Consider the following 22,937-nt stretch of genomic DNA (forward strand, 5'->3'; position numbering starts at 1 on the left):
CTGAAAGACTCTCCCACGTGTCACTCCTCCAACTCATACTTACCTGGCAGGGGAGACACCATGATCAAGAAGGTGGTTCACCCAAAGTGAGGCCCAGCCATTGCACTCCGGCTGTCTGACCTTTGTGAATTCCCCAAATGTGGGAATCTCAACTGCATAATTTATGGTAGTGGGGGACTGCGTTCGCGCTGACCCCTGATTTCACTGTTAAAAAAAAATACAATACCTGGAAACATGGTAGGAACCAAATTATGTGTTTTCTAACCCTAACTCCCCGAGTCCCGTGAAATGTAAATTAATATACCCTCACACATACATGTAATACAGTGAATTGTGAAACCACGAAACCACACTGTCTGTGCTCTCCATCATATGTGGAAGTAAATCTTGTGGTATAGATACGAGACACAACCACCATTCTTACTGTTTTGTATTTTGTTTAACATTTTTAATGTTTACACTGGTTTTTGTTTCTTATTCTGGAAACTACTGGATTAATTTAACATTTGGGAACTGACATGAGGTATAGAGACTTTCATTGCCCCCTTATGTTATAAACTGGGTGAGTTCTAATAACAGACGAGGTTCATAGCAGATGAACATATAATTCCTCCTCCCTCTATTGTATTAAAATGTTTGTGACTAGCAAAACAGCACACTAAAACCTATTAAATCCATCATTAATGAAGGTTCTTGCCAAATGCATCCAAAAACTGGGCCCTCTGCTATGAGCTTTAAGTAGCGTCCTTGTGGTGACCCCTTTTTTCCCCCACACCCAGTCATCTAGTAATGTAAATATGTTTGTAAGATTTCTTCTGAGGATACATGCGTGTGTGAAAATAAAACTATTCACCTTTGTAGCTCCATAAACACAAAAGACAGCACAAATTAAGCCACTGTGCAACCAAGAAGCAACAACAGCCTCTTGTTTTTTGTTTACTCTAACAGTTTTTCACAGTAACAGAATATAAAACAAACATTTCTCCAGTTCAGTCTGCATTTAAAACATTGCAGTCTTCATTTAATCAAATCTATAACACTCCATAATCCCTAAAAAAAAAAAAAAAAAAGGGCAGTTCTTTAATTAAAATAAAGTTATTTCTGTGTGACGGGGAATGAATTCTGGTCCATTAACTCTCCCACTCGGTCCTGCAGGGTGTGGACCACCTCTGCCAGGATGAAGACGTGTGTGTCGTCCAGGTCCTTGAGGATGAACTTCTTTCCCAAGGCCATTGTTTCATCCAGGTAGAGGAGGAACTGTTTCATGGCAGGATCACTGGGGAGGAGGAGGAGGTAGCAAGGCAACAATAAAATAATGTTACTACATCCAGTACAAATTTATGTGTCAAACTAACTACAGTCTTAAAGTTTTTTTTTTTTTTTTTTAAATTGTTATCCCATTAGCAAAGGTGGAGTCACATGATTATAACGCATGGACAGATTTCCAGGTTTCCTTACCATTCAACGAGGACACCTTTGTGTACGTTGACCATATTGACAGGTGCAGAGAAGAAGTCCACACAAAGTGAAGACTTCAGGACCTGCGGGTTAACATACAAAGTCAGGTAACTTCTCTACAAACACAAACAAACAAAAACCTTCTCTACGTGAGCAGCTAATGTAGCACACGCTAAACTCAGGAGTCAACTTTAGTTAATATAAATTACGTCGAGCAAATGGGGAGAAATTGTCCGTATTTCAATGAGCTCATTTTCTTAACATTGGCTCATATGAACGTTTTTGTTCGTTTGTTTTTTCCAGAAAACGACATAAGGTTTGTAGTTTTCTAGCATGTAAACAACAGCTGGCTTTTTGCTTTAGCCTTGTTAGCTTTGCTAGTGCTACCGTTCGTTACTTATTAAGTTAACAACCCTGGTGATATTTTAAAATATACGCGATGTTACGACGATATTTAAAATAAACATGAACCTACCTGACAATGTTCAGACGATTAAACTTTAAAGAAACGAGAGACTTGACAGTCAGATGGTGAAACTATAAATCTGTTAGCTTGTCGGTGTATCATGGGGCGACGTACGGTGTCTGCCGAGGGACAATCTTCTGCAATACGAAAGATGTTCTTCTCCTTCTTCTTGTGGTTTTATGGCAGCTGCCAAACAACGTTACAGTGCATCACCGCCACCTACTGTACCAAAGTTGAGTATGTGGCATCAGTATGAATCATGGATCTGTTATTATAAGATTTGTTTCATATATTAGATCCATGGTATGAATACACAGCACTTCTTTTGGGATGTCTGTCTGTGTACACCTGCATACTGAGGCCATTATTCAGTCAGCCAGTCATGTGGACAGTGTAATGCATAAAATTAGGCAGTTTTAAGAAAATATGATCTTGTGTGGGTGGCCGGGGCGTTATTGTTAGTATTCCCCATGCTAGTATTAGTATTTATGTAGTCCGAAACTGGTTTCATGAGACAATAAGCTCATTCAGTAGGATGAATGAGTAAAACCTTGGTTATTTTGAGGTTAGTGCTTGGGTAAGTGTATTACAGATGGAAAAATGTTGACACTGGAGTCTGTAATTTGGTTAAAAGCTCCAGTGACTGTATATACTGTATCATATAACATGTTATTGAACATCTACTCTCAAAAACAACAGTGGAAGTCCTGCTCTTTAATGTAAATATCTCACAATATTCAAACACACCTAGAGAATTAAGTCACATATAAGTAAAGCAACATCTTTGACACTGGACATTTTATATTGCCTCAGTTTCTACGGTCATATCACTCAAACCTAAAAGATAATTGTAGTATTAATATTGTAAAATAAATACAGTATATAAAGATGAGATGTAAAGTGTAAAGCAGCTTTGTGGTGAAAATGAAACACTGAAGAAAGTTTGTAGACTCGTCAAATAAAGCCTCCAGCTTTATACATGTATTTATTGTCAGCATTACTAGTGGCAGTTCAGAAATTAAAAACCAATTACTTTCTTAGTCCCATACAAATAAATAAAGCAACCTGAACTAATATTAATACAGGTCCATTTGAGGTAAGGCTGAGGAAGGAATAGGTTTTGGCACACAATGACTGTCATACTGTGTATATGTTATAATAAAATGTAAATATAAAAATAAAATCTTAAGCCATTGCTCTGGTCAAAAATGTAAGGAGCATTAGTGGCATCGTCCTATCAGTGGAGTGTGTCTGATACATTATGAGCATTATGCACCACGTATTAAGTAAAACTGCTAAGGTTCTGATGAAATAAAATGAAATCCAGAAAAATAAATAAAATCTAAAATCAATTTTCATCATCTGAAATTTACTTGTAAACTTATTAATCATGTGCTTTAAAATTCAACCGATCTGACTCTTTCGTTAGACCAATCTAGGAGAATGACATAGGAGAACAAAATCAAATCATCACAACTCACAACTTTTCAAAGATATCAATGAGTAAAATACATATTTAATTGCCCCTAATTACACTAAGATCACATTAGTGGGCGTTTATGTAAGTGTGCAACAAGAAGAGAGTTATGTTTTTAATCTGGTTAGGGTGTGGGTGGGTGACAGTGCTCTCCTCTATTTCAAGTACATGGTTGGTTGTATCAGTGTGTGTGTGTGTGTGTTCATATGTTTCAGTCAGTGGCTGATGTAGCTCTTCAGAGCTTCCTGAATGAACTGGAGGCTCCGCTTGTACAGGAACGAGTCCTTCTTCTCCGGCTTGCAGATGTTGAGATGATCTGCATCCACCTCAATGAGCTCACCGATGCCGAGATCTGAAACCAAATCAGAGGTAAGAACTAACGGACACATACTGCTTTCTACATTCATATTTAAAGGGGTAGTTCAACATTTTGGCAAATTCGCCCATTGCCATAATCCCTATAGGGTAGGGTAATTACCTTGCCCCTGAAACTTATCAAATGCACAATCAAACAAACAAACCCCGAAACGCTCTTGTGGACAAGTTGTTACCTGCACATTCACCACGCTATGAAATAATCATGTAACATTACGAGATGGAGTTGTTTTTAAGGCAAACGCATAGCCGGAACTACATCCCAGACACGGCTCTGGGTGGAGTGATTTCAAAAGCGCTAATAGTTCAGAATATCTTCGTGTGTTGCAATGTTGCATAATTATACATGATTATTTCGTAGCGTGGTGAATGTGCAGGTAACAACTTGTCCACAAGAGTGTTTTGGAGTTGTTGGATTGTGTATTTGATGAGTTTTGAGAGACAGGGGACCTGTACCGTTCACCTCCATTGTGTTCGCTGAGCAGCTCGCGTCTCTGCCTCGCGAATCTCAAAACAACATGCATCGATTTATAGGGATGGGCGAATTTTCCAAAATGTTGAACTATCCCTTTAAGCTATACATCACAGATACAGTAAACATGTCTTATGTGCACGAGTGTTACATACTCGCCGACTGTGTGGGTACCACCAGTATCTTGATCATCGGGCCGATGTTTGTTGGCAGCCTCTCTGCAAAGCTCAGGACCTTGATTTCCTTTTCCTTGGCCATGTTCAGGAAGTTTTCATTCAGGTTACGCAGCGCTGGTGAGTCTTGAAACACAAGGAAAGCAACTCTCAGTAGGTACTGAACAAGCTCCACGCAACACAAACAGTCTTTGACCTTTGAGAATGAATTGTGTTCACCTACCTTTACAAAGCTCTCTGACTTCTATAGAGGGAAAGAGGAGATATCTGACATTGACCGAGTACTCAGCCATAGAAGTGCCGCGGTGAGGAACACTATAGAACATAATGCCCTTGGTGTTTTTTAACAGCTCGTGCATCTCTGGGTCCTCTGCAGCATCAAGCAGCATTTTCTTCACAAGCAATCCTGACAATGAAAATTAAACAAGAGATTACAGACAGATAAAGAAAAAATATTTAAATTAGGCACATACAGACACTATTCATTTCATTTCCTGAGTAGATGTGAGTGAAAATCTAACGCTTGTGGAAGGAACAGTCTGACAAAATACCTCCCATACTGTGGGCTACCCAGACCACAGGCCTCTCTCCGATCCCCGCCAGCTTTAACTTCTTTAGCAGCTCTTGACTTCTGTAGGCCAAGGACTTCCTGCAGAGATGAAACCAAAGATTGGGTCAATCGTTTGCTCAGCAACAGCCTGTTGAAATTGTATAATTACGGACATTTTGCACAATGTATCCAACATCATGACTGTTTTTAAATAATTAAGCTACAATTCTGTTAGAAATTAAATGTTAATATTAATTATACATCATGCTGAATCCTCAGCGGACACTAAGAAATGTCAGATTCTTCACCTCTGATTCTCAGCAGGACACTTGGCCATCCAGTCACTGAGGTGACTGTCATACTCCACTGACAGCACTCTCAGATTTGGACAGTCAGCAGCCAACCATGACTGTTAATAAAAGCAGACACAACAACACAGAAACAACAGTGAGACCTCACATGTACTTAGCTTGTCAAAAACTATTGTCATGAAGAATAACCCCATAGTTGATCTAATTTCTTAAGTTTTTAGGCAGAAAAACACCAGAACATCAGTATAGTGAGCTCCACACAAGAGGAATTGGGTCGATTTCTTACCTTAGGCCAGCACTCTGTGTAGTCATCCTTGCTTTCTTCCTCTTTCTCTTCCTCTTCCATGTTGCGGTCCTTCTGCCTCCATGTTTTAAATGCTGCCCCTAGAATCCCATGGATGAACAGCACGTCTGCTTTGATTTGCTGGCTGGAAAAGATAAGCAATCGTCAAAGACAAGTTTGAGTTACAACATAAAATAACATGAAGCTAATCCTAAAAATTATATGACAAGAGGAATAAATCGTCTTCCTACTTGCCACGTGTTTGTGGATGGAGGATGTAGACACCATCTTGATATTTCTCCTTCACCGTCTCCCTATCCAAGTTGGCAAGAGCGCGAGCTGCGTGAGACGCCTGCATGACATGAGGGGAATGCATCATCTCAGCCAGGACAGACACCCAGCCTGAAGGTGAGAGAAAAGGGAAACATAAATATTGGATTGATATATAATATGTTGTAAAAATTGTGATATAAAGTATTAAAATAAGAAAATAACAAACACAAAATATGAAACCTGTAAAACATGTGTGAGTTGACAAACAGCTGATAATTGTGATGACAACTTAAAAAAAACTTTTTTGAATGATCAAGTCTTTGTAATTGTGAATTTTTAATCTGTAGATGAAGTTGGCAAATGCAAAAAAGAGGCTTTAAATTATGTTTCTATCAACATACAGTCAAGATTGCTCATGTGCAGAACCTTCATCTGATGTGTTACAGACCTACCGGACTGGGCTATGGCCTGGTGGACGCTCTCGTTGAGCGCCAGGTTTCCAATGATTCGAACAATGTTCCTCTGGATCTTCAGGGAGTCGGTACGGAGCTGATAGACCCTCTGCAGGAGCTGCAGGCCCCCGCTGGCAACTATGTGATCGCAGTGGCTCTGGACCTGCAGACGAGAAACAAATGTTGCAGTAAGTTCAGCACACTCTTGTTCACGTCATCGTAATTATCATTAAGTCACATTCTCCACACAATTTATTCTGACTCACCGAGACGGTGTTCACCTATGGAGCACATTAACTGGTGGAATAATGAGGTAATAGCAGTTTCTACAAAGAGGCCTTTGTGTTGAAATTACTTTGATTACAATTAAACTGCAGTGGAAGAACAAGACGTGCTGTAGGTTGCACATTGATGGTGATTATGATTAGTTTGACAAAAGTAATTGTACAATTGGACTTTGCCAGACACAATCATGTTTACAGGCACAATGGACATCATTACCTTTGAGTGCTGCACCAGTGCCTGCAGACAGAAGGACTCAACCTTCTCTGAGGGAACAGAGGTGAGGCTCTGGGCGTAGGGAAGTCCGTTGCCACCAAAACACCAGAGACCACCCTGCAACATGAGAGCACGGGGTTGTTGGTAACAAACAAACATTTGGTAGTACAATAGCTTGTTTTTGTGTCCTTGGGCAGTCTTCTTCCTAAAAACCTTGGACAGACTACATGTACGCATAACATCCGTCATGATTACCCGTTGTGCCGCCATGGACTGAGTGCTCTCCCTGAGGGCCAGTGACGTGAAGTACTGAACACATTTGTCCACCTCGGACAGAGGAAGAGAAGCCAGCAGCTGCCTCAGTCCATCCTCTGCTGTCAAACCCTGTGAAAAGAAATGTTAACACACCGTCGTTACCATCTTAAATAAAGCTGATACAAGTGGCCAATAAGGTTAAAGACACATACAAGTCACTGAGATACGTACATCTTCCAGATCAGGTAGCACAGGAGGGGGCCGAAAGAATCGCAGTTCCACCTGAGGAGTCCGGGCCAAGCCCACCGCCGTTCGCTGGTCTATGACTTGGGCTGCTGTCTGGTACTGGTAGTCTGTAACATAGGCAACAATAGGTGTGACCTTTTGCTCCTCCTTTCACTCATTGTAAATTCACTGAACGTGATATGGTTCAGTGGTTCAATGGTTTTCACATTATTTACCGTGCCAGTGATGATTGTCTGCAAGCTCTTGTACAGCCTGCAGTCTGATGGCTTTACTGGCCGACTGGGTCCTCTTCAGCAGGACCCACAGTGCCACCTCATGTGGGTCTGCGTCCACATGGCTAAAGTGCTCTATAACATACAGATACAGAACAAACTGATAGGCTGAACAGTTACAGAACAAAGAGTTAAAGGGATAGTTCAACATTTTGGCAAATTGGCCCATTGCCATAATCCCTATAGTTTTAGAGTAGGTTTGTTACTTTTAATTGTTAGGTGCAAGCTATTTTTAGAATGGCGGGTTGTTGGATTGTGTATTTGATGAGTTTGATGAGGAAACCAAGAAATCACATTAGCCTCCATAGCGTAGCTCTGACCAGGTCGCGGCTCGGCCCGGCCATTCTAAAAATAGCTTGCACTGACTAATAAAGGTAATGAATTATCCTAAAACTATAGGGATTATGGCAATGGGCCAATTTGCCAAAACAATTAACTATCCCTTTAAAGTGGGTACAAATATCCCTAGGGGCACCCTGAAATTATTCCTACAGTCACTGTCTACAATGACGAACTATCAGGAATCTACCTGCAGTTAATTACTACAGCTAAGAAATTACAAACCTTGTGGTTGCAAACTTTGTTTCACCAGTCTGGCAGCTTTACATTTTTAAAAGGTCACAAGTCAGTTTATTAGAGACGTCACTGGAAGTGAATATAGGGAGGAACAAAACAATAATGTTCATATACACAACAATCTGTTTCACAGTAGACTTAATGCACAAACTATGTGAGAAAAACAGGATGTGAAATGTGCTAGGCAGGTGTTTCCTTTGGTCTTCAACTTCACACTGCGTAAAAATGGCAGGGCAAAAAGTAGTTTTCTAAGAATAAACATTTTTGCATCAGCAACTTCTGCTTTCTAAGTGAAGACGCGTTGGTGGTGTCATAGTTTCACACTGTTGTAGACGCTCAGGTGAACTTGTGTTAAGACAACTCTTGGTTTCTTACCATCCAGTGATCGCAGTAAAAGCCTGGAGGATAGTTCCAAAAACCGTCGTGCTGCTTTATGAAGTTCCCTCCTTGCTTTGTGCGTCAGCCCTGAGACACATGCACAATGGGGAAAAAGTAACTACCGTGGCTTTTATACAAAATCAGCATTACATTTACAATACCATGACAACAAACCATTATTATAGTAGTAATGCTTGTCAGTTGGTGATCGCTCCATGAAGTCATTGAGCCTTGACTAGTGGAAGTGAGATCAGGCAACAGACTGACCCAAATATTCAGACAGGAAAGATAGTTTAGAGGGGAAGGAAGGAAAGAACAGCAGGAAGTAATGATCGCAGATGTCATTGGGCATCTGGACATGACAGATTTGGTATGAGTTTGCTCATACAAGAAGTAACTGAAGCCAGATGTCATTCGGCCAAATAAAAATAAAACTCCTCATATGGTTTCACAGGGTGTTTTTTTAAAAAATGACCCACAACTTCCCACTAACAGCACTCGTGACATTGCGTGACATTCATTACCTGCAGTGAGGTTCTCCTTTTCATCCGAGGGCGTGGCTTTCAGATAGACGTAAGACTTGTACTTCTCTTGTAAAATTGCACTTGTGTCAATGGTCACAGCTTTATCCAAGGCTGCCACCTCATATGTAATAAAAAGACAGCCCCTGCAGATAGAGAGAACGGATACACTGAGGCACATTTCAATGTATTTCACACAAATTAAACCATTTAGGAATGTAAAAGTGAAATTTTACACGTCAGTAATGTAACTTACCCCATGACAACTGCGCCGGTTACTTTAGCGACCTTCCCTAAATGTCAACAGAGAGGACTCTGTATTAACCAGCAGGTTACACCAAAGCATACAGGTTGAACCTGTGTATAGTATTATTTTTATTAGTGTATTAGAGAAACTAGGTCCATTGACTCACTTAAATCTTTCCACTGAAGCACTCTCTTCACCCCTGGAGGCCCAGCGGTGCTCAGTCTCCGGCAGCGGATCAAACGCAGAGCTGCAGCAGACATCCTCCTCCTGCTGCATGATGAGACCAGGTTATTAATCAATTAATCAAAGACCATTTAGCCTTTTATCTCACACTGGAAACTGGTTTAAATGTTGTGTGGTTAATAGCACGTTTGTTAAAGCTAGTTTAATACCCCAGTACCTACATTATCAGCTGCAGCACTTTTATCCCCTTGCACTTTAAAACTGCTTTTATCTTTTCTTTGTCCACCAACAAGCACCTTTAATCTGTTATTTTTATCCAGCAGACAGAGAGCACAGTATTTTTTTATTATTTTTTTTAATGTATTTTATTATTATGTATTTTATTTAAAATTATATTTTGTACAATTTCATATAGTTTATGATATATACTGTACTTATTTAGTACTCAGAATGTCCTGTTTCACGTTTGCTGTGACAAATGAATTTCCTCTCGGGTTACAGTTAACTTAAGGTTAATAAAGTTTAACCTTAACCTTAACCATTACAAAAGTAACGTCATGCCAAACTTCTCTGGTACTTCATAGTTGAAAACACTCACAGTACCAACCTGTGACACATAATTACAGCCGACTACAGTCAGATAAACTGTGTTAAGGTTTTAACTCATCCACAAGTCGTGGTTAGCGTCCTTTAGCTACTTTAGCTGGTGTCTAATCTGAATAACGAAGTCTGTCAGCCAGTCTAACCACATCATTTATCATTATCGTACCATTAAATAAACATTAAGACACTAAGTACTCATTCATTGTCATTCAAAACAAACATAAATTAACCTTTAACGTCAACTAACTGAAGCGTTAGCTCGTTGGCTAACGCGTCGCTGTCGCAGCTCACTGACTGTAAACTGGACAGATGACTGATTACGTTAATTAATCTTTTCGTGCAGGTTCAGTTTCGTTATTTGACAGCTGACATTACCTTATTTATCGACTGACAAGTTTCAAAGGGACCGTGTTGGTGTCTCTCTCCCACCGCTGCAGCAGCGCCCGGTCATCACAAAAACACAACGTAAACTCGTCTCGCAAATAATACGTCATCTGCCGCAGCTGACGCGAGGGGGTGAAAAAACAAGTATGATGTCGATTAGGCTACAATGAATGATAATATTAATAAACTAAACTAAAAAATATATATATTAATAAACTTTATTTAGATAGCACCTTTCATACAAAAAAATGCATCTCAAGGTGCTTGATCAAAACAATATCAAACTATCTAAAACAATATTAATCAAGAATGATCAAAGGCAATAAAACAGTGATAAGCAATAAAACAATAGCAATCATAGCTACAAGTAAAAGTTAGACTGATAGATTTTTAATTGTGTTTTAAAAACATTAAGAGAAGTTGCAATTCTCACACTCCTATATGCTTTATCAAAAAGGAAGGTTTTAAGTCTACTCTTGAAAACAGAGGGGGTGTCTGCCGCGTGGATTTAAATTGGAAGTTGGTTCCAGAGAATAAGGACCCGATGGCAGAAAGCCCTGCCTCACAAAATAATTTTGTAGACTCTATAAGTTCCCTATACGAGGGTGCCTGGCCATGTAATGTTTCATAGGTAAGGAGGAGGACTGTAAAATCTTTTCTACAAATTCACTGAAAACGACATTAGATGTTTGCTGTTTGTTATATGTAATTTTTATTCACTCAGTGACTCAGAGTGCAGTAGTGATATGTTTTTTTTATGCTGTGAGGAGAGTTTGTCCGGTGAAGCTGAGGGGCTCTGGAGATGTGAGTGTCCTTCACCTCCCAAATTTTACTGCAGCACACACAGTTCCCCTGTCAGGAAACAGCAGACAGACACTAATACCAGCTTTAAGAGGTGGACCCTGCAATGCATAACAATCATGCTATAAACACGAACTATTATCTAATATGTTGTCCTTATAAACATCTTCATGACCTGACTAAATTCATATTAAGAATAAGAAACACATTCCTAAATCAAATTATTACATCTCATAACCTTCACATATCTGGCTCAGGTTGTCTGCTGATATGTCAAAACAAGGCACTCCTCCTGCTTGGCCAAAAGATACAAAGCAAGATAATAAATATTATGTTCTAAAATTAAATTTTTGCCAAAAAAAGAGAGAAGAAGCTGACATTGAGATCTATCTGTCTGTAACTTCTTCTTTTTAACTCAGATTACAGGTACATTTATTCTATAATTTGATTACTTAATCCCATTACATGTAACCCAACACTGACTATTGTAAATGTTATAATGCAGGAGGAGGTGTTGATGCTGGTGGAAATGACTAATAGACTAATTGACACAAGACTATACAGTTTGTGGCTGTGTTGTATTGAACTGCATTGGCATGGATAATTCCCATTTCCCTAATTTCCTTCACAAATAGGCAACATCCCATTGCAAAGTTGCACCACAGTCACAGAATTTGATTACCATCCATTCTCAACCTTTGTTGTCCAAGCTTTGTATGGAAAACACAGTTGTTGTGTCTCTGATTCTTGCTTCTTTATTGCATTAACTTATGAGCAGAGTTCAGTAAATCACACTCAAAAATACAAACATACATAACATACAAAAACAGCTTGCACACAATGCCCTCATTTCTGTCTGTCTCTCTCATGCTCACACACAAACATACTCAGACACACACACACAAAACATTGACAGCCACTCACATCCATTTACCACAGCTCTGTAAAAAACAAAAAACAAACATGTGAGGCAGCAGTTAAAGCATCAAATGAGTTTAAAGCTGTCTCCACTAGGTTTTGCATTGATACATCAATCATTCTCATTAATTATAGGTTAACTCCTGTGTCTTCCTGTGGGGAAAAATACACAATCCTTCTATCTTTTGCATAGTTAATAGATGATCAGCAGGAACAAAGCAGAAGTGCCGCCTTGCGTCTTGAATGCCCAGCCAACAGTATTTTTTTTAAAAGATTTTTTTCCTTGTCTAAAATAAACAAAGACTCTGTGCAAGCATACATTAGTGTCAATCACCATTAAATACACTCTGCTAATTTTTTTTAACATAAATGATTTCTGTTCCAGTAAGCAGCCATGTTGCCCTGTTGATGAAAGTGTCGAATGTCAGTTTTTAGAAAAATATTTTCCATCAGCATTGAATGATGAAAGGCAAGTAGGCTTTTGTCAGCACCAGATATATATTAACCAACCAAAAGACATACAAAACTGGTTGTTTTTGAACGTCGAGCAGGACACACATTTGACCCTCGACTTCCTTCTTCACTCCACCCAGCTCCACTTGGACATATAAATCAATATAGCTTCAGTCCAGTATCATTTGTAAATCCATTTACACATCAGGGCTCATTCAGTTCGTGTCACCTGACCTCTCCCCCTCTCAGGTGCATGTTTCCTGATAAGCTCTAATGATGCTCTCATAGGCTGGAGGTGGGGTCTGTGTAACATGGAAACCCCTCAAACCGTTGTTCCCCCAGAATGACTCGGGTCTAGAGGGGGTAGCAGCCGGCTGGGCGGCGGCGGGTTGAGCCGACCCCGACGTTGTGCCCAGAGTCGGTGTACGAGGCAGCGTCGTCTGGCTTCCCTCCTCCGCCTCCCTCGCAATTTGGCTGCACTGAAGAAGCGGGTGAAAGGTGGAGGCCCTGAAGCTGGATTTGTGCCCCAGTGGGTCCAGGTGATCCGGGGAGGACGTCTGACGGTGGAAGCTGAAAGCGGCGCTGGCCAAACTGTTGTTGCTGCGCCGGTCGTAGCTGCTGTTGCGGTTGAAGCCCGGACGGTTGCGGGAAGAGGCGCGTGATTGGCGAGGAGGGCGCCGGGTGATATTGGCAGAGCCTGCTCTGCGTCGGGACATCCATGTCAAGACAATGTAAACCAGGGCCCCCAAGACGAGGCCCACGGCCATGGACACACAGAAAGCTATGATCAGTGGGACTGTGAAGAGACAAACATGTCCAAAATGATCAATTATGGTTTGCAAATATGCTTTTTTTTTTAAATCAGTACTTTAACTTCCTCTGAAGTCTTGCTTTCCCCATGATTTGCATTTTACTTCTCCCACCACATTGACTTTTTTACTCTCCAGGATCATTCTGACGGACCACAAGTCTAATAATAGTAATATACATACAATACATCTAAATGCACTTCATTGCTAATAGCAGTCTTTTGTTATCCCCTGGGAATGGAAGGAATTTTAATTAGGATCTATCTATGGCCTTAGCAAGTTTACAACAAAAACCATCTGTTTGAAAGAAATGGAGAATTGCCAGCAGTGTCTAATAAGATGGTGCATCTTGACGAAATAATAATAGGCTTCCGTCTTTCATGTTTACCAGTGTAAGTCTCTCAGAGAAAACAAACTGATTTAATCTCTTTCCCACACAAAAAGAGGGCACTGACTTCTGCTCACTGCTTCTTCTGCACTTGGAAGCAGTTTTGCCAACATGAGCGTGTGCTTGAGAGAGAGAAGAGAGAGAATAGAGCGGCTAAGACAAATCCTGCTGGACTTCTGCCAGGGAAAACAAATCAATTTCCTTTCAATACAGTTCAACGCTAAAGAGACTGAACTTATTTTGCCACCAGCCCATATTTCCACAGCAGACTTAAGGAGAGGGGAAAGCGGACACTGGCCAAAAGTCATCTGGAAATGACATTTGGGAAAACTGAGGAAAAAGAAAAAAACACAAAGAAAATATAGCAGTAACTTAAAGATTTAGACTGAGTGTTTTTTGTTTTTTTTGGAAACTGGAAAAGTTCTCTTTGAACGTGCTAATTAGTTTGATAAAGTAATCTCAACAGGAACCAGGCCCACATATTAAACCTATTGTAGGAGTGATTAAAGCTTAAATTCCTGAGGGAACAACAGTGCCAATCATAGAGACCACATGAAAAAGGCAAGAACGACTACAAGAGAAGGGAAATTGGGTAACAAAAACACAACAACAAAAACACTCACCAGCATCGAAAGACTGAAGTATTTCCAGAAAGAGATTTGTGTTGTTCTCGGCCATGACTTTATCTGCTCCGTTAGAGGAGAAGAAGAGAGACTCAACTCAACAAGTCTTTATTTTACTCTCTCTTCTTCTCCCTTCTCCTCTTCCACTGTCAAGTCTACAGCCCGTCTTTCTGTTCTTCTGATGGGTTTTCCTGTCTTTCTGCCTCCCCTCTTTCCTGTTCTCTCACTTTCTCCCCCTTTTTCGTCCCTTGCTCACTTTCTCTGTCAGTGTGTCTGTCTCCCTCAGAGGGGAGACTCAGCCCAGCGGCACACAGGGCTGGCGGCTAGCTCTGGCAGTCGTCTTGTTTATGGAAGCGGAAAACTACACTGTCACATTTCCTGCTTTTCTGCTTGAAATTAGCAACAGGAGTGGCTTATCTATGCAGGACAGAGATCCTGGAGGTGGGGAGACAGGGTTGTTCCTATAATCACTTCCTCTCCCATCATTTCCTTCAGGTTGATTAATGTAAAACAGTATCACCCCTGCGCCGTGAGGCTCACTTCTTCAGCTTTCATCGTAGGAAAGTCCACCACACTCACCAATATTTTTGTTCCTTCCACAGATGATAAATATTTCGATCGCTCTTATATATATATTTTTTTTCCTTCCACCACAGCGACCGCAGGCGACAGTGTTACCGTCAGCTGCACCAGCAGATCCAGTCTTGGGTCTGAAATTGGTGTTGAAGGAAAAAGCCACAGCTGGGATTGATGGTAGCAACACCATAAGTGCTCAGTTGTAATGATGTGAAAAAATATGCTACTCTGGAGCATTTTTTGAGTGACTATGTGGATATCTGCCTGTTTCTGTTCTGATTTGCAGCATATTTGTTAGTAAGCTCAGTCTTTCCACAGTGTCTGCCAGGTCAGCGGGGCCTGCGTCGGACGTCTGGTCCTTTCTCAATTCAGGACAGATCCAGTAAAAACATTGTAGTTTGATAAGATAGAAAAGCAGCACAGATACTCTTTCATTGCATTTTTTTCCCCACTCCATGACAAATTAGGATCCAGTGAATGAAAATTAAACTCCTCATGTTACTCTCTCTTGATCCCACACATTGTTGTTTTAGTACACTCAAAGCCAAATCTGCAAGGTCATCAGTACAGTCAGATGGAAGGATGCGAGTAGTTTTATTGGTATGTATCTTAATGTAGACCAGCCCGTTTGTCCTATCAGCTTTGCGTTTTATTCTGAAGACTTAACCATAAACAGTCCTTAACTTTACAATCTCAACATTAGCCATGCCAACTCATTAAAGTAAGACAGAAACTGACTCTGAGACAAAGCCTTTGTGAGAATAAATTAAGATGTTGACTGCGTTCTGCTTTCTCACTGGCAAAGAGAAAAATAGAAAGGCCGGACCAAAGCGTGAACTTCCTTTAATTGTTGGCTCTGCAATAAAATCTGTCCAAAATAACCAGCAAACACCCACAACGCTCCATGAAATAGTGTGTGTGGCCATTGTGTTATGTTTTCATGTAGGTGGGTAACAACTGTGCTGTTCATAGGTGGAGGAGAAATTCTTTGTGCTTGACTGAAGTTCATGGCTTCATCAAAATGTCACTGGGTGAAATATCATAGGGAGAGAACTGGGTAATTACAGTGTGGAGGCGTTAATATCTTAACAAGGATATTTTCCTTTCTGAAAGGACTGGAAGATTAAAAGTATAAATGTTGGATATACTTAATTAAAATCATATACAACATTGAGCGGTTTTTAAAAGCCAAAGACTGATTGATTTCCCTGAACAGTAGCATCTCCTATCATTTTACAGCACTTTATAAACCAAAATATTATAGGAGGGAAAGGTAATACACATTGGGGGAATGTTTCAGGCATAGAGAGGCTGTGTTGGCTGAAGAAAAAAAAGACCACCATCAGGGAGCGTCAGAGTCCACTAATTTAACTTGTTCCCTCTATCTCCTTCTTGACCAGTAGATGGAGTTATACTACAGCCTACCAGTAACTTGCCAGCACATCAGCATGCATGTGCACAACACGTCCACTCCCAACCTGTCCATTTAACATGTGGACTTGCCTTCTGCAGATAGTCGAAAGGTAACGTCTCATATTTTACATACAAATTACTCTTATCATTGATTGCTGTGTATTTTCTGCATACGATCCTCTGATTATTGTTTTAGATACATACACTGCAATGCATCCTCCTCCTCGTACGTTGTGCTGCAGAAAACAAACCTAGAGTTTTCACATCACATGCATTGTGCAGCTCAGAGTTTATACAGTTGTATGTTTATGCTTTGCTATGACACAAGGAAGTCACTTGACATACACTTTTTGCAAGAGTTTGAAAAACCTTTGACCTTTTCTTTGGTCATTACCTTCGTACACTGGGCTGCAAACAATTCATTTAACATAACTGTTTTGCTATTATGATTTTTTCCCTCTCTTTAAGGAAAAATCAGTCAGCACAAAGTTAAATAGCTTATTTAGATACTTTACCTGGACATAGAATAGAGTTACAGGCCACTATTTCTCTCTTTGGGCATTATGTTGATTTTAACATGCAGGTTGACAGCAAACTTTCTAATGAGATTTTGGGAAACTGCTGACTATGCATGAAGGAGATTACCACTCTGACGGTCTTGGTTCCAGCTCTCTGCCTGTGCAGTGATTAGATAAGAAAACGGATTCTAACGGGGAAGATTTTCCTATTGACCCGCTTCGCGCTTTGTGCCTGCTCTCTGCTCCCCTCTGCTGCAGCAACGGCTCCTCTTTCTTTTTTTGCTGAATGCGTTTCGGTCCTGAGGGGTTCTGGACGGTAGAGGTCACCCCGAGCCGAGCTGCATAAAAATGTAGGAATCAGCAGTCTGTCCCTGCTGCAGAGGAGCTGGCCAATCCAACTAAATCTCACAGCGTTTCATCACACGGGCAAGTCAAACAGCTGATTCTGATGCCTTAGCCGCAAAATGGTTTGATTTATGATCTCATTTATTGGGTCTGAAGTGCTGATTTTGTCGCTGCTCGGTGGGTTATAGGTAAACTACCGAGGTAATCAATTTTCCCTCTGGCTTTGCTATGATAATTGTGATGAGTAGGCCTGTAATTTGGACGGATTATGTATTTTTTACTTTAATTTTTTTGTGCTATATACACTATTATCAGACACAACCTGACATTTTTTAGTGGCAATGTGCAGAAATGTTGCTATATACGTAGTTTATTTGGGATGAAGCTTTGTCAATGTTTTTTTTTATTATTATTATAACAGCAGTTTGCTTTTGGGAGTGAGAGCTTTTCATGTTGAACAATTCCTAAAATCACCCTTCCTGCCTCACGTCACATATTGACTAGCTGAGAGTTTTTTCCCACAGTAAACATCATGTTTACTCAGTCACTCCTGACAAATAATCCACAGCAGAGCCTCAAAGGCCCAGACAATACAAAAAATTAGAAATCTGGTCTCACAAATGGATCGTTGAGGGCTCTTCCTGCAGATTCACATGCATAAAATTAACCGCATTCACCTGCTCCCTCCACCTTACCACAACAACATGAAGCCATACCACTAACTAATCTAAGCACAAAAATGTACACACAACTGATTTATCTTGATGTGCAGTACATCTTGACTGTCAGTATTGTGTACAGTATATAGACCAAAGGATCTGCAGTCAGTCATCATTTATCAGCCTTCATATTTTGTATGCCCACTCCTCTACTGTCTCTAACTTTATTGAATGACACTGTGGCCGGAGCAGCACCGCTCCCCTTTCAGCTCCTCTAAGAGCTCTCCTGAGATGATGATGAAAGGACTTGTCTAATGGGATTACACATCGCGATAAGTGCTCAGAGCCGAGTGCTTCATCACGCCTCCCTCCTGCATTTCAAAGAGTGGCATTGATCTGCTGTGGACCAGCTATACTGTATGTTGGATGTAGAGTTTTAGAGATGTGTTTTATTGGCAGCGGCGTGTTTTGATTGTTTATATATATATATATATATATCACTGTTTTTCAGCTGTGAAATTTTGAATTCATCTCGTAGAAATCATTTCTAAGGAGAAATCTGCTACTGTTTAACGTGTTATTCCTTGGATTTGATTTGTGAAACAGAACAAATCCCCTTTTAGCCTGAGCAGCAGCGATGCAGACTGTAGTGGTGATGTCATGATATAAATCCTGGTGCTGCTCGATAAGCAGTGCACAATGGAGCAACCCACAGGACTCAAAGAGCACCAGTGGTCACTGCATTCAGATAAAGATTTATTACTAATTTAGTACAAATTGTCATTAGTTCAGTACATTAATGCGGTCATTACAGGATCCAAGTCAGTGTGATTTTACAGTTGTTTAACAGTGCATGTTCTAACAGAAGGGAATCTGTAATGACAAAATGCACATACTCATTGTATATATAACTAATATCTAGGTCAAATACTATCAGTCCTGCTCCAGGAATACAGGTCAGTGGCTGTCAGTGAGGTCATGTGAGAAAAAAATGTGTGATGCACTCTTTTAATGAGGAATAAGAATTGATTATCATTAATGGAAAAAAGTAGGTTAAACATAATCTATTCACATGGTTATCACAATTTTGTGTTATCTAAATGAATTGATAATGCAACAAAGCTATCACTGTTCAAATACACAGGTGAAACAATAATACAATACATCTGATATTATCCAGTAAGTAACAAATAATACACCTATAAAAGCTGTTTACAAAATGAGTCATCAGTTCAAGCCTTTAAAAGCTCAGATTTCCAACTAACATTTATATGTGTGTCTGTAGATGTCGACTTTACAGTCCAACACCACATAATGTAAATCCTGTTTTGGAGTCGATTTTCACCCTTTATGTTAATTTCTCTTTAGAAATTCACATCAAGTAAGCAATATGTTGTTCCCATCACACATCTGCTGCAGCTAATTCTACCCTCTGTTACTCCCTCTTTTGGTCTCTCTCACTTTCTCTCTTGCCAACACTTTCTCTCTCCCTCTCTGACTCTCTGTCTTACACACACAGCGGCACCAGAAGATACCTGGCACACTATTGGTCCTAATGTCTCAATGAGATGGAAGAGCCATCCCTTTCGATTGGACAGCAGGTGGCAGCGCATGCAGACGAGGAAGCTGTCCTGTCTGCAGAAGTAAAAGGCACAGGCAAGGGAGGGGAGGGGGGGCTCTGAGATGATCAGTACATGCACACACACACATGCATGCTCTCACACATATACGGTGTGCACTTACATCATCACTGGAGGAGGAGCGTCGCTGAGTGTGAGGATTGCAGGCTGCTACTGCAACAGGGATGACTTGAGAGGAGAAACACAAGCAACATGGACGTGATGGTGATTCAGTCTTGATTTCTCTGCAGTCAGTGAGAAGACGCAGAAACAAACTACTGCAGCCCAGTCCGAGCCCCTGATCGGAGCATGAGAGCGCCGCCGCCGGGGTGACGCGCAGAAGTTGGGACGTGACTTTGGTGACCTCGAGGCAGCGAGCGGCATGGCATCAGCCCGGCACTACGGACACTCCACTCGGGACATTGCCAACGTGATGCAGAAGCTGCAAGGTGGGTGTAAAATGCTTACTCACTCACACTGCTCCACCTTGGTTTGGTTTGCAGTGTTTTTTTTTTAGAGGTGACCTGGAGCTTGGCATGACACAGCAAAACAGTGTGAGCTAAGGACTGTAAAAAAAAAAAAAAAGCTTTAATGCATCGTCTCCTTTCTGCTGATGAAACCTGTGAGTCTTATCTCTCGAGTGCTGGAATTCATTGGGCTTATAAATGTGTGGTAGAAGGGAGAAGGACATGACTGAACGGGATACGCAATGTCACAGCAAGCAGCGTTCAAGTACAGTGGAATATTTTCGGTGGTTGTCAATTATGCTTTGTCGGGTATTCAGTTGCTATCAGTGATTGAGTTTGCTTTACTTTCTATGGAGTTTTTATCCTTTCGATTGGAGGTGGATGGAGCTGGCAGTCAGTGTGCATTGAATTATGCAGCATGACAAATCTAATGGTGTAACAATTAGGAAGCAACCAAGATGAAATAAGATTAAGTGAGTGTGTGTGTGTCTGTGTGTGTGAGAGATTGTGTTGTTGCATTGTCTTTGAATGCATTTACTACCTGTGTTGATGTGTGCACATGCTTCTTGCTGTATGTTTGCTGTCTCTGTCTGGCATGTGCACATACTGTATGTGTGCGTGTTCGAATGTGGAGCAGACAATAGCAGAACTAATCTCCAAATAATCTGACAGGATGAAGTGTACCCCCCCCCCCCCCTCCGTCTTAACTCTGCTGTAGTAGCTGGACAATCATATTTCCAACTTACTGTACTCATAATTTACACAAGCATGAGTTACAGGTCTTTTTAATCATTTGAACCTTTGACCCATAGAAAATAAGCAATTCAATTTTTTTTTTTATCTTATCTAATTTCACTGCTGCTCAAACTTTTCTTTCATGCACGCCGCAATTGCAGCAGATATCAGCATCTATTGAACGTTTTCCCTTCCTACAAGTCAAATAATGTGGGTGTATTTGTTGTTGTACTATAACCATTTCACAAATATCTATTCTGTGTGGCAGAAACACACACACGCCCCTTTACCGACTGATTCAGATTGATGACACTTGCAAAGTAGCAGGAAACGTCAGGTGACACCAGAGCTGCTGCTGAGATCCAATATGGCTGCTCCCTGTGTGGCTTCTGAGGTGGCAGTTTCTGTGAAAGCCGAGAACGAACAGCATCACCACCACCGAGCCACGTGGCTCCTCTGCATCACTCCGTGCAGGTGTGGGTGCACGCGCTGAATCCCCGATTGCACTGTGATTGATCTAATTTTAGAAGCTGCTGTCCCCTGAAGCTGTCTCTCTCTCCGGTGTGAGGACAGGTTAATGCAGATAAATATTCAGGGAGGATGACACAATTAATTCAGTTTTAGGATGCAGCAGCTGACTCATAATGAGCCAAGGACGAATCCCTGTGCTATATATTATCCACTCACAGAGAAGTTTGGTGTCTTTGCAAACTAATAGTAGTGAATATGACCCACACAAGAGAGTCACATTTAACTCTCTGAGGCACAACATGATGGGAGCTGTAAATACCCTAGAACAGTGGCTTTATTGTCGATGTCTCGTGGCGTGTACTGTAAGCATCTCAGATAAGATGTGCCCTGTTGCCATGGTTATCTATACACATGGCTGGACTGTGGTTTTGTGGGGACGATCCTGCTTTACCGCAGCCACGTGTGTGTGTGTGTGTGTGTGTGTGTTTGTGTGTGCTCTAACCATTCATACACAGGGACAGTGTTATGTATGAGGTTTTTCTTCTGCTTTTAGCCTTGAGTGCTGTATGTATGTCCGACACGGTCGCTGTGGTGTGGATTCGCTCAAGCATCTGCTATTCTACCTGTCACTCTTTGCGCTGTTTATGTTCTCCTCTGACTACATGATTACATTATCTTATGCACAAGGGGGCACCTGGGATCTAATTTGACCTGACGTTTTAGTTGATGCATCCTGGTTGATGTCCATCTCCTGGGAGACGGGAGCCGAACCTGTGATGATATCATCATCATTATCAAGAAGACGCTTTTGTAGGAATCAAAGCGGAGCAGTTGTTGTTTTTTTAATCAGTCTGAAACATGAAAGAGGAACATAACATAACATCAGCATGTGTTACTTACCTTTGGTATCAGCAGATTTCCTATAGCAAGTTACCAGCTTGGTCCCAAATGGCAGCTGTAAATGAAATCAGTGTTGCCTTTGTTCAGGGTGGTTTGCTTTTCATTTTCTGAGGACTGCAGTAATCATTTCCCTCCAGCGGGATAATTGTGTAGAAATTTATTATACTTCTGTGATAATGTTCACTTGGTTTTTGAGGAAAACCTGATTGCAATATAACTCCTTACCACCTGAGAGTTAAACATAGGTAATCTAATACTTTGTATGTCTTTCATAGTGTGATTAGATTAACATATTTTACTTCTTCCCCTCAAGAGATGACAATGTTCTCAAATTAACCACGTTCCACAAATCACCAGATAGCATGAAATGAACTGTACTCCCCCCAGGCTCAATTTGGAAGCTATTAGTAACCGCTCAATGCAACATCAAAACAATCAAAAGTTTTTGCCCCAGTTTTGGGGTCTGTGTATTTCTCCCTTCAACCGTCTCTTTTGGTGTACCTCTCTGTCGCAGTGAAAAAACAGCAATTAGTGACACCATATGGCGGAGAACGGCGAGGCCGCTTTGAACACCTCCCAGCCTGAACTCCTCCATATGCTGTGGAATTTGCCCGTTTGTTGTCTCTCATTAATGAGAAAATCGATGCACTGTTTTTCCTATTTCAGTTTCTCACCTGTTTTTCTCCGTCGTGGGCGGCGGAGGCATACATTTCCCGCCTACACCTCTGGGTTTTACCGTCTGGTAGGTTAGGTAGCCTGCCTGTGCAACGGACAAGTTAGCTACGTCTC

At 41.0% G+C, this 22,937-nt stretch overlaps 3 protein-coding genes across 4 annotated transcripts; all 3 read right to left on the minus strand.

The window, feature by feature from the left end:
* Window positions 1-1,071: 1,071 nt before the first annotated feature.
* gtf2h5 (general transcription factor IIH, polypeptide 5) lies at window positions 1,072-2,063 on the minus strand. The gene is made up of 3 exons (XM_084001098.1): window positions 1,934-2,063; window positions 1,459-1,541; window positions 1,072-1,276 (listed from the first exon to the last, which is right to left on the minus strand). Exons 2-3 carry the CDS (start codon window positions 1,491-1,493, stop codon window positions 1,096-1,098), a joined length of 216 nt encoding a protein of 71 aa, XP_083857224.1. The 5' UTR covers window positions 1,494-1,541; window positions 1,934-2,063; the 3' UTR covers window positions 1,072-1,095.
* An 872-nt stretch (window positions 2,064-2,935) lies between these two features.
* serac1 (serine active site containing 1) lies at window positions 2,936-10,514 on the minus strand. Of its 2 annotated transcripts, none has more exons than XM_084001078.1 (17): window positions 10,445-10,514; window positions 9,450-9,550; window positions 9,293-9,329; window positions 9,040-9,182; window positions 8,513-8,602; window positions 7,505-7,636; window positions 7,275-7,396; window positions 7,044-7,172; window positions 6,792-6,905; window positions 6,291-6,453; window positions 5,817-5,967; window positions 5,569-5,710; window positions 5,280-5,380; window positions 4,973-5,070; window positions 4,645-4,827; window positions 4,404-4,547; window positions 2,936-3,753 (listed from the first exon to the last, which is right to left on the minus strand). In XM_084001078.1, the coding sequence occupies exons 2-17, from the start codon at window positions 9,541-9,543 to the stop codon at window positions 3,617-3,619; spliced, it is 1,980 nt and encodes a 659-aa protein (XP_083857204.1). In that variant the 5' UTR covers window positions 9,544-9,550; window positions 10,445-10,514; the 3' UTR covers window positions 2,936-3,616. The 2 variants fall into 2 exon arrangements, with proteins under 2 accessions (XP_083857204.1, XP_083857203.1); XM_084001077.1 differs by having other exon boundaries at window positions 9,450-9,553.
* A 1,543-nt stretch (window positions 10,515-12,057) lies between these two features.
* Window positions 12,058-14,816, minus strand: myct1a (myc target 1a). The gene is made up of 2 exons (XM_084001094.1): window positions 14,446-14,816; window positions 12,058-13,421 (listed from the first exon to the last, which is right to left on the minus strand). Exons 1-2 carry the CDS (start codon window positions 14,498-14,500, stop codon window positions 12,871-12,873), a joined length of 606 nt encoding a protein of 201 aa, XP_083857220.1. The 5' UTR covers window positions 14,501-14,816; the 3' UTR covers window positions 12,058-12,870.
* Between the last annotated feature and the right edge of the window lie 8,121 nt (window positions 14,817-22,937).

This window comes from Trachurus trachurus (assembly GCF_905171665.1).
Source record: "Trachurus trachurus genome assembly, chromosome: 24".
NCBI lineage: Eukaryota > Metazoa > Chordata > Actinopteri > Carangiformes > Carangidae > Trachurus > Trachurus trachurus.

What these genes read in the sequence shown, in the direction of transcription:
- gtf2h5 (XM_084001098.1), bottom strand. Translation starts at nt 1,493, where the DNA reads ATGGTCAACGTACACAAAGGTGTCCTCGTTGAATG. An exon ending in AAAGGTGTCCTCGTTGAATG is followed by an intron (nt 1,277 to 1,458) that starts GTAAGGAAACCT and finishes CCTCCTCCCCAG; the next exon opens with TGATCCTGCCATGAAACAGT.
- serac1 (XM_084001078.1), bottom strand. Translation starts at nt 9,543, where the DNA reads ATGTCTGCTGCAGCTCTGCGTTTGATCCGCTGCCGGAGACTGAGCACC. An exon ending in ACCGGCGCAGTTGTCATGGG is followed by an intron (nt 9,183 to 9,292) that starts GTAAGTTACATT and finishes CTCTATCTGCAG; the next exon opens with GGGCTGTCTTTTTATTACAT. An exon ending in GGTAGCCCACAGTATGGGAG is followed by an intron (nt 4,828 to 4,972) that starts GTATTTTGTCAG and finishes TTTCATTGTCAG; the next exon opens with GATTGCTTGTGAAGAAAATG.
- myct1a (XM_084001094.1), bottom strand. Translation starts at nt 14,500, where the DNA reads ATGGCCGAGAACAACACAAATCTCTTTCTGGAAATACTTCAGTCTTTC. An exon ending in ACTTCAGTCTTTCGATGCTG is followed by an intron (nt 13,422 to 14,445) that starts GTGAGTGTTTTT and finishes GTCTCTTCACAG; the next exon opens with TCCCACTGATCATAGCTTTC.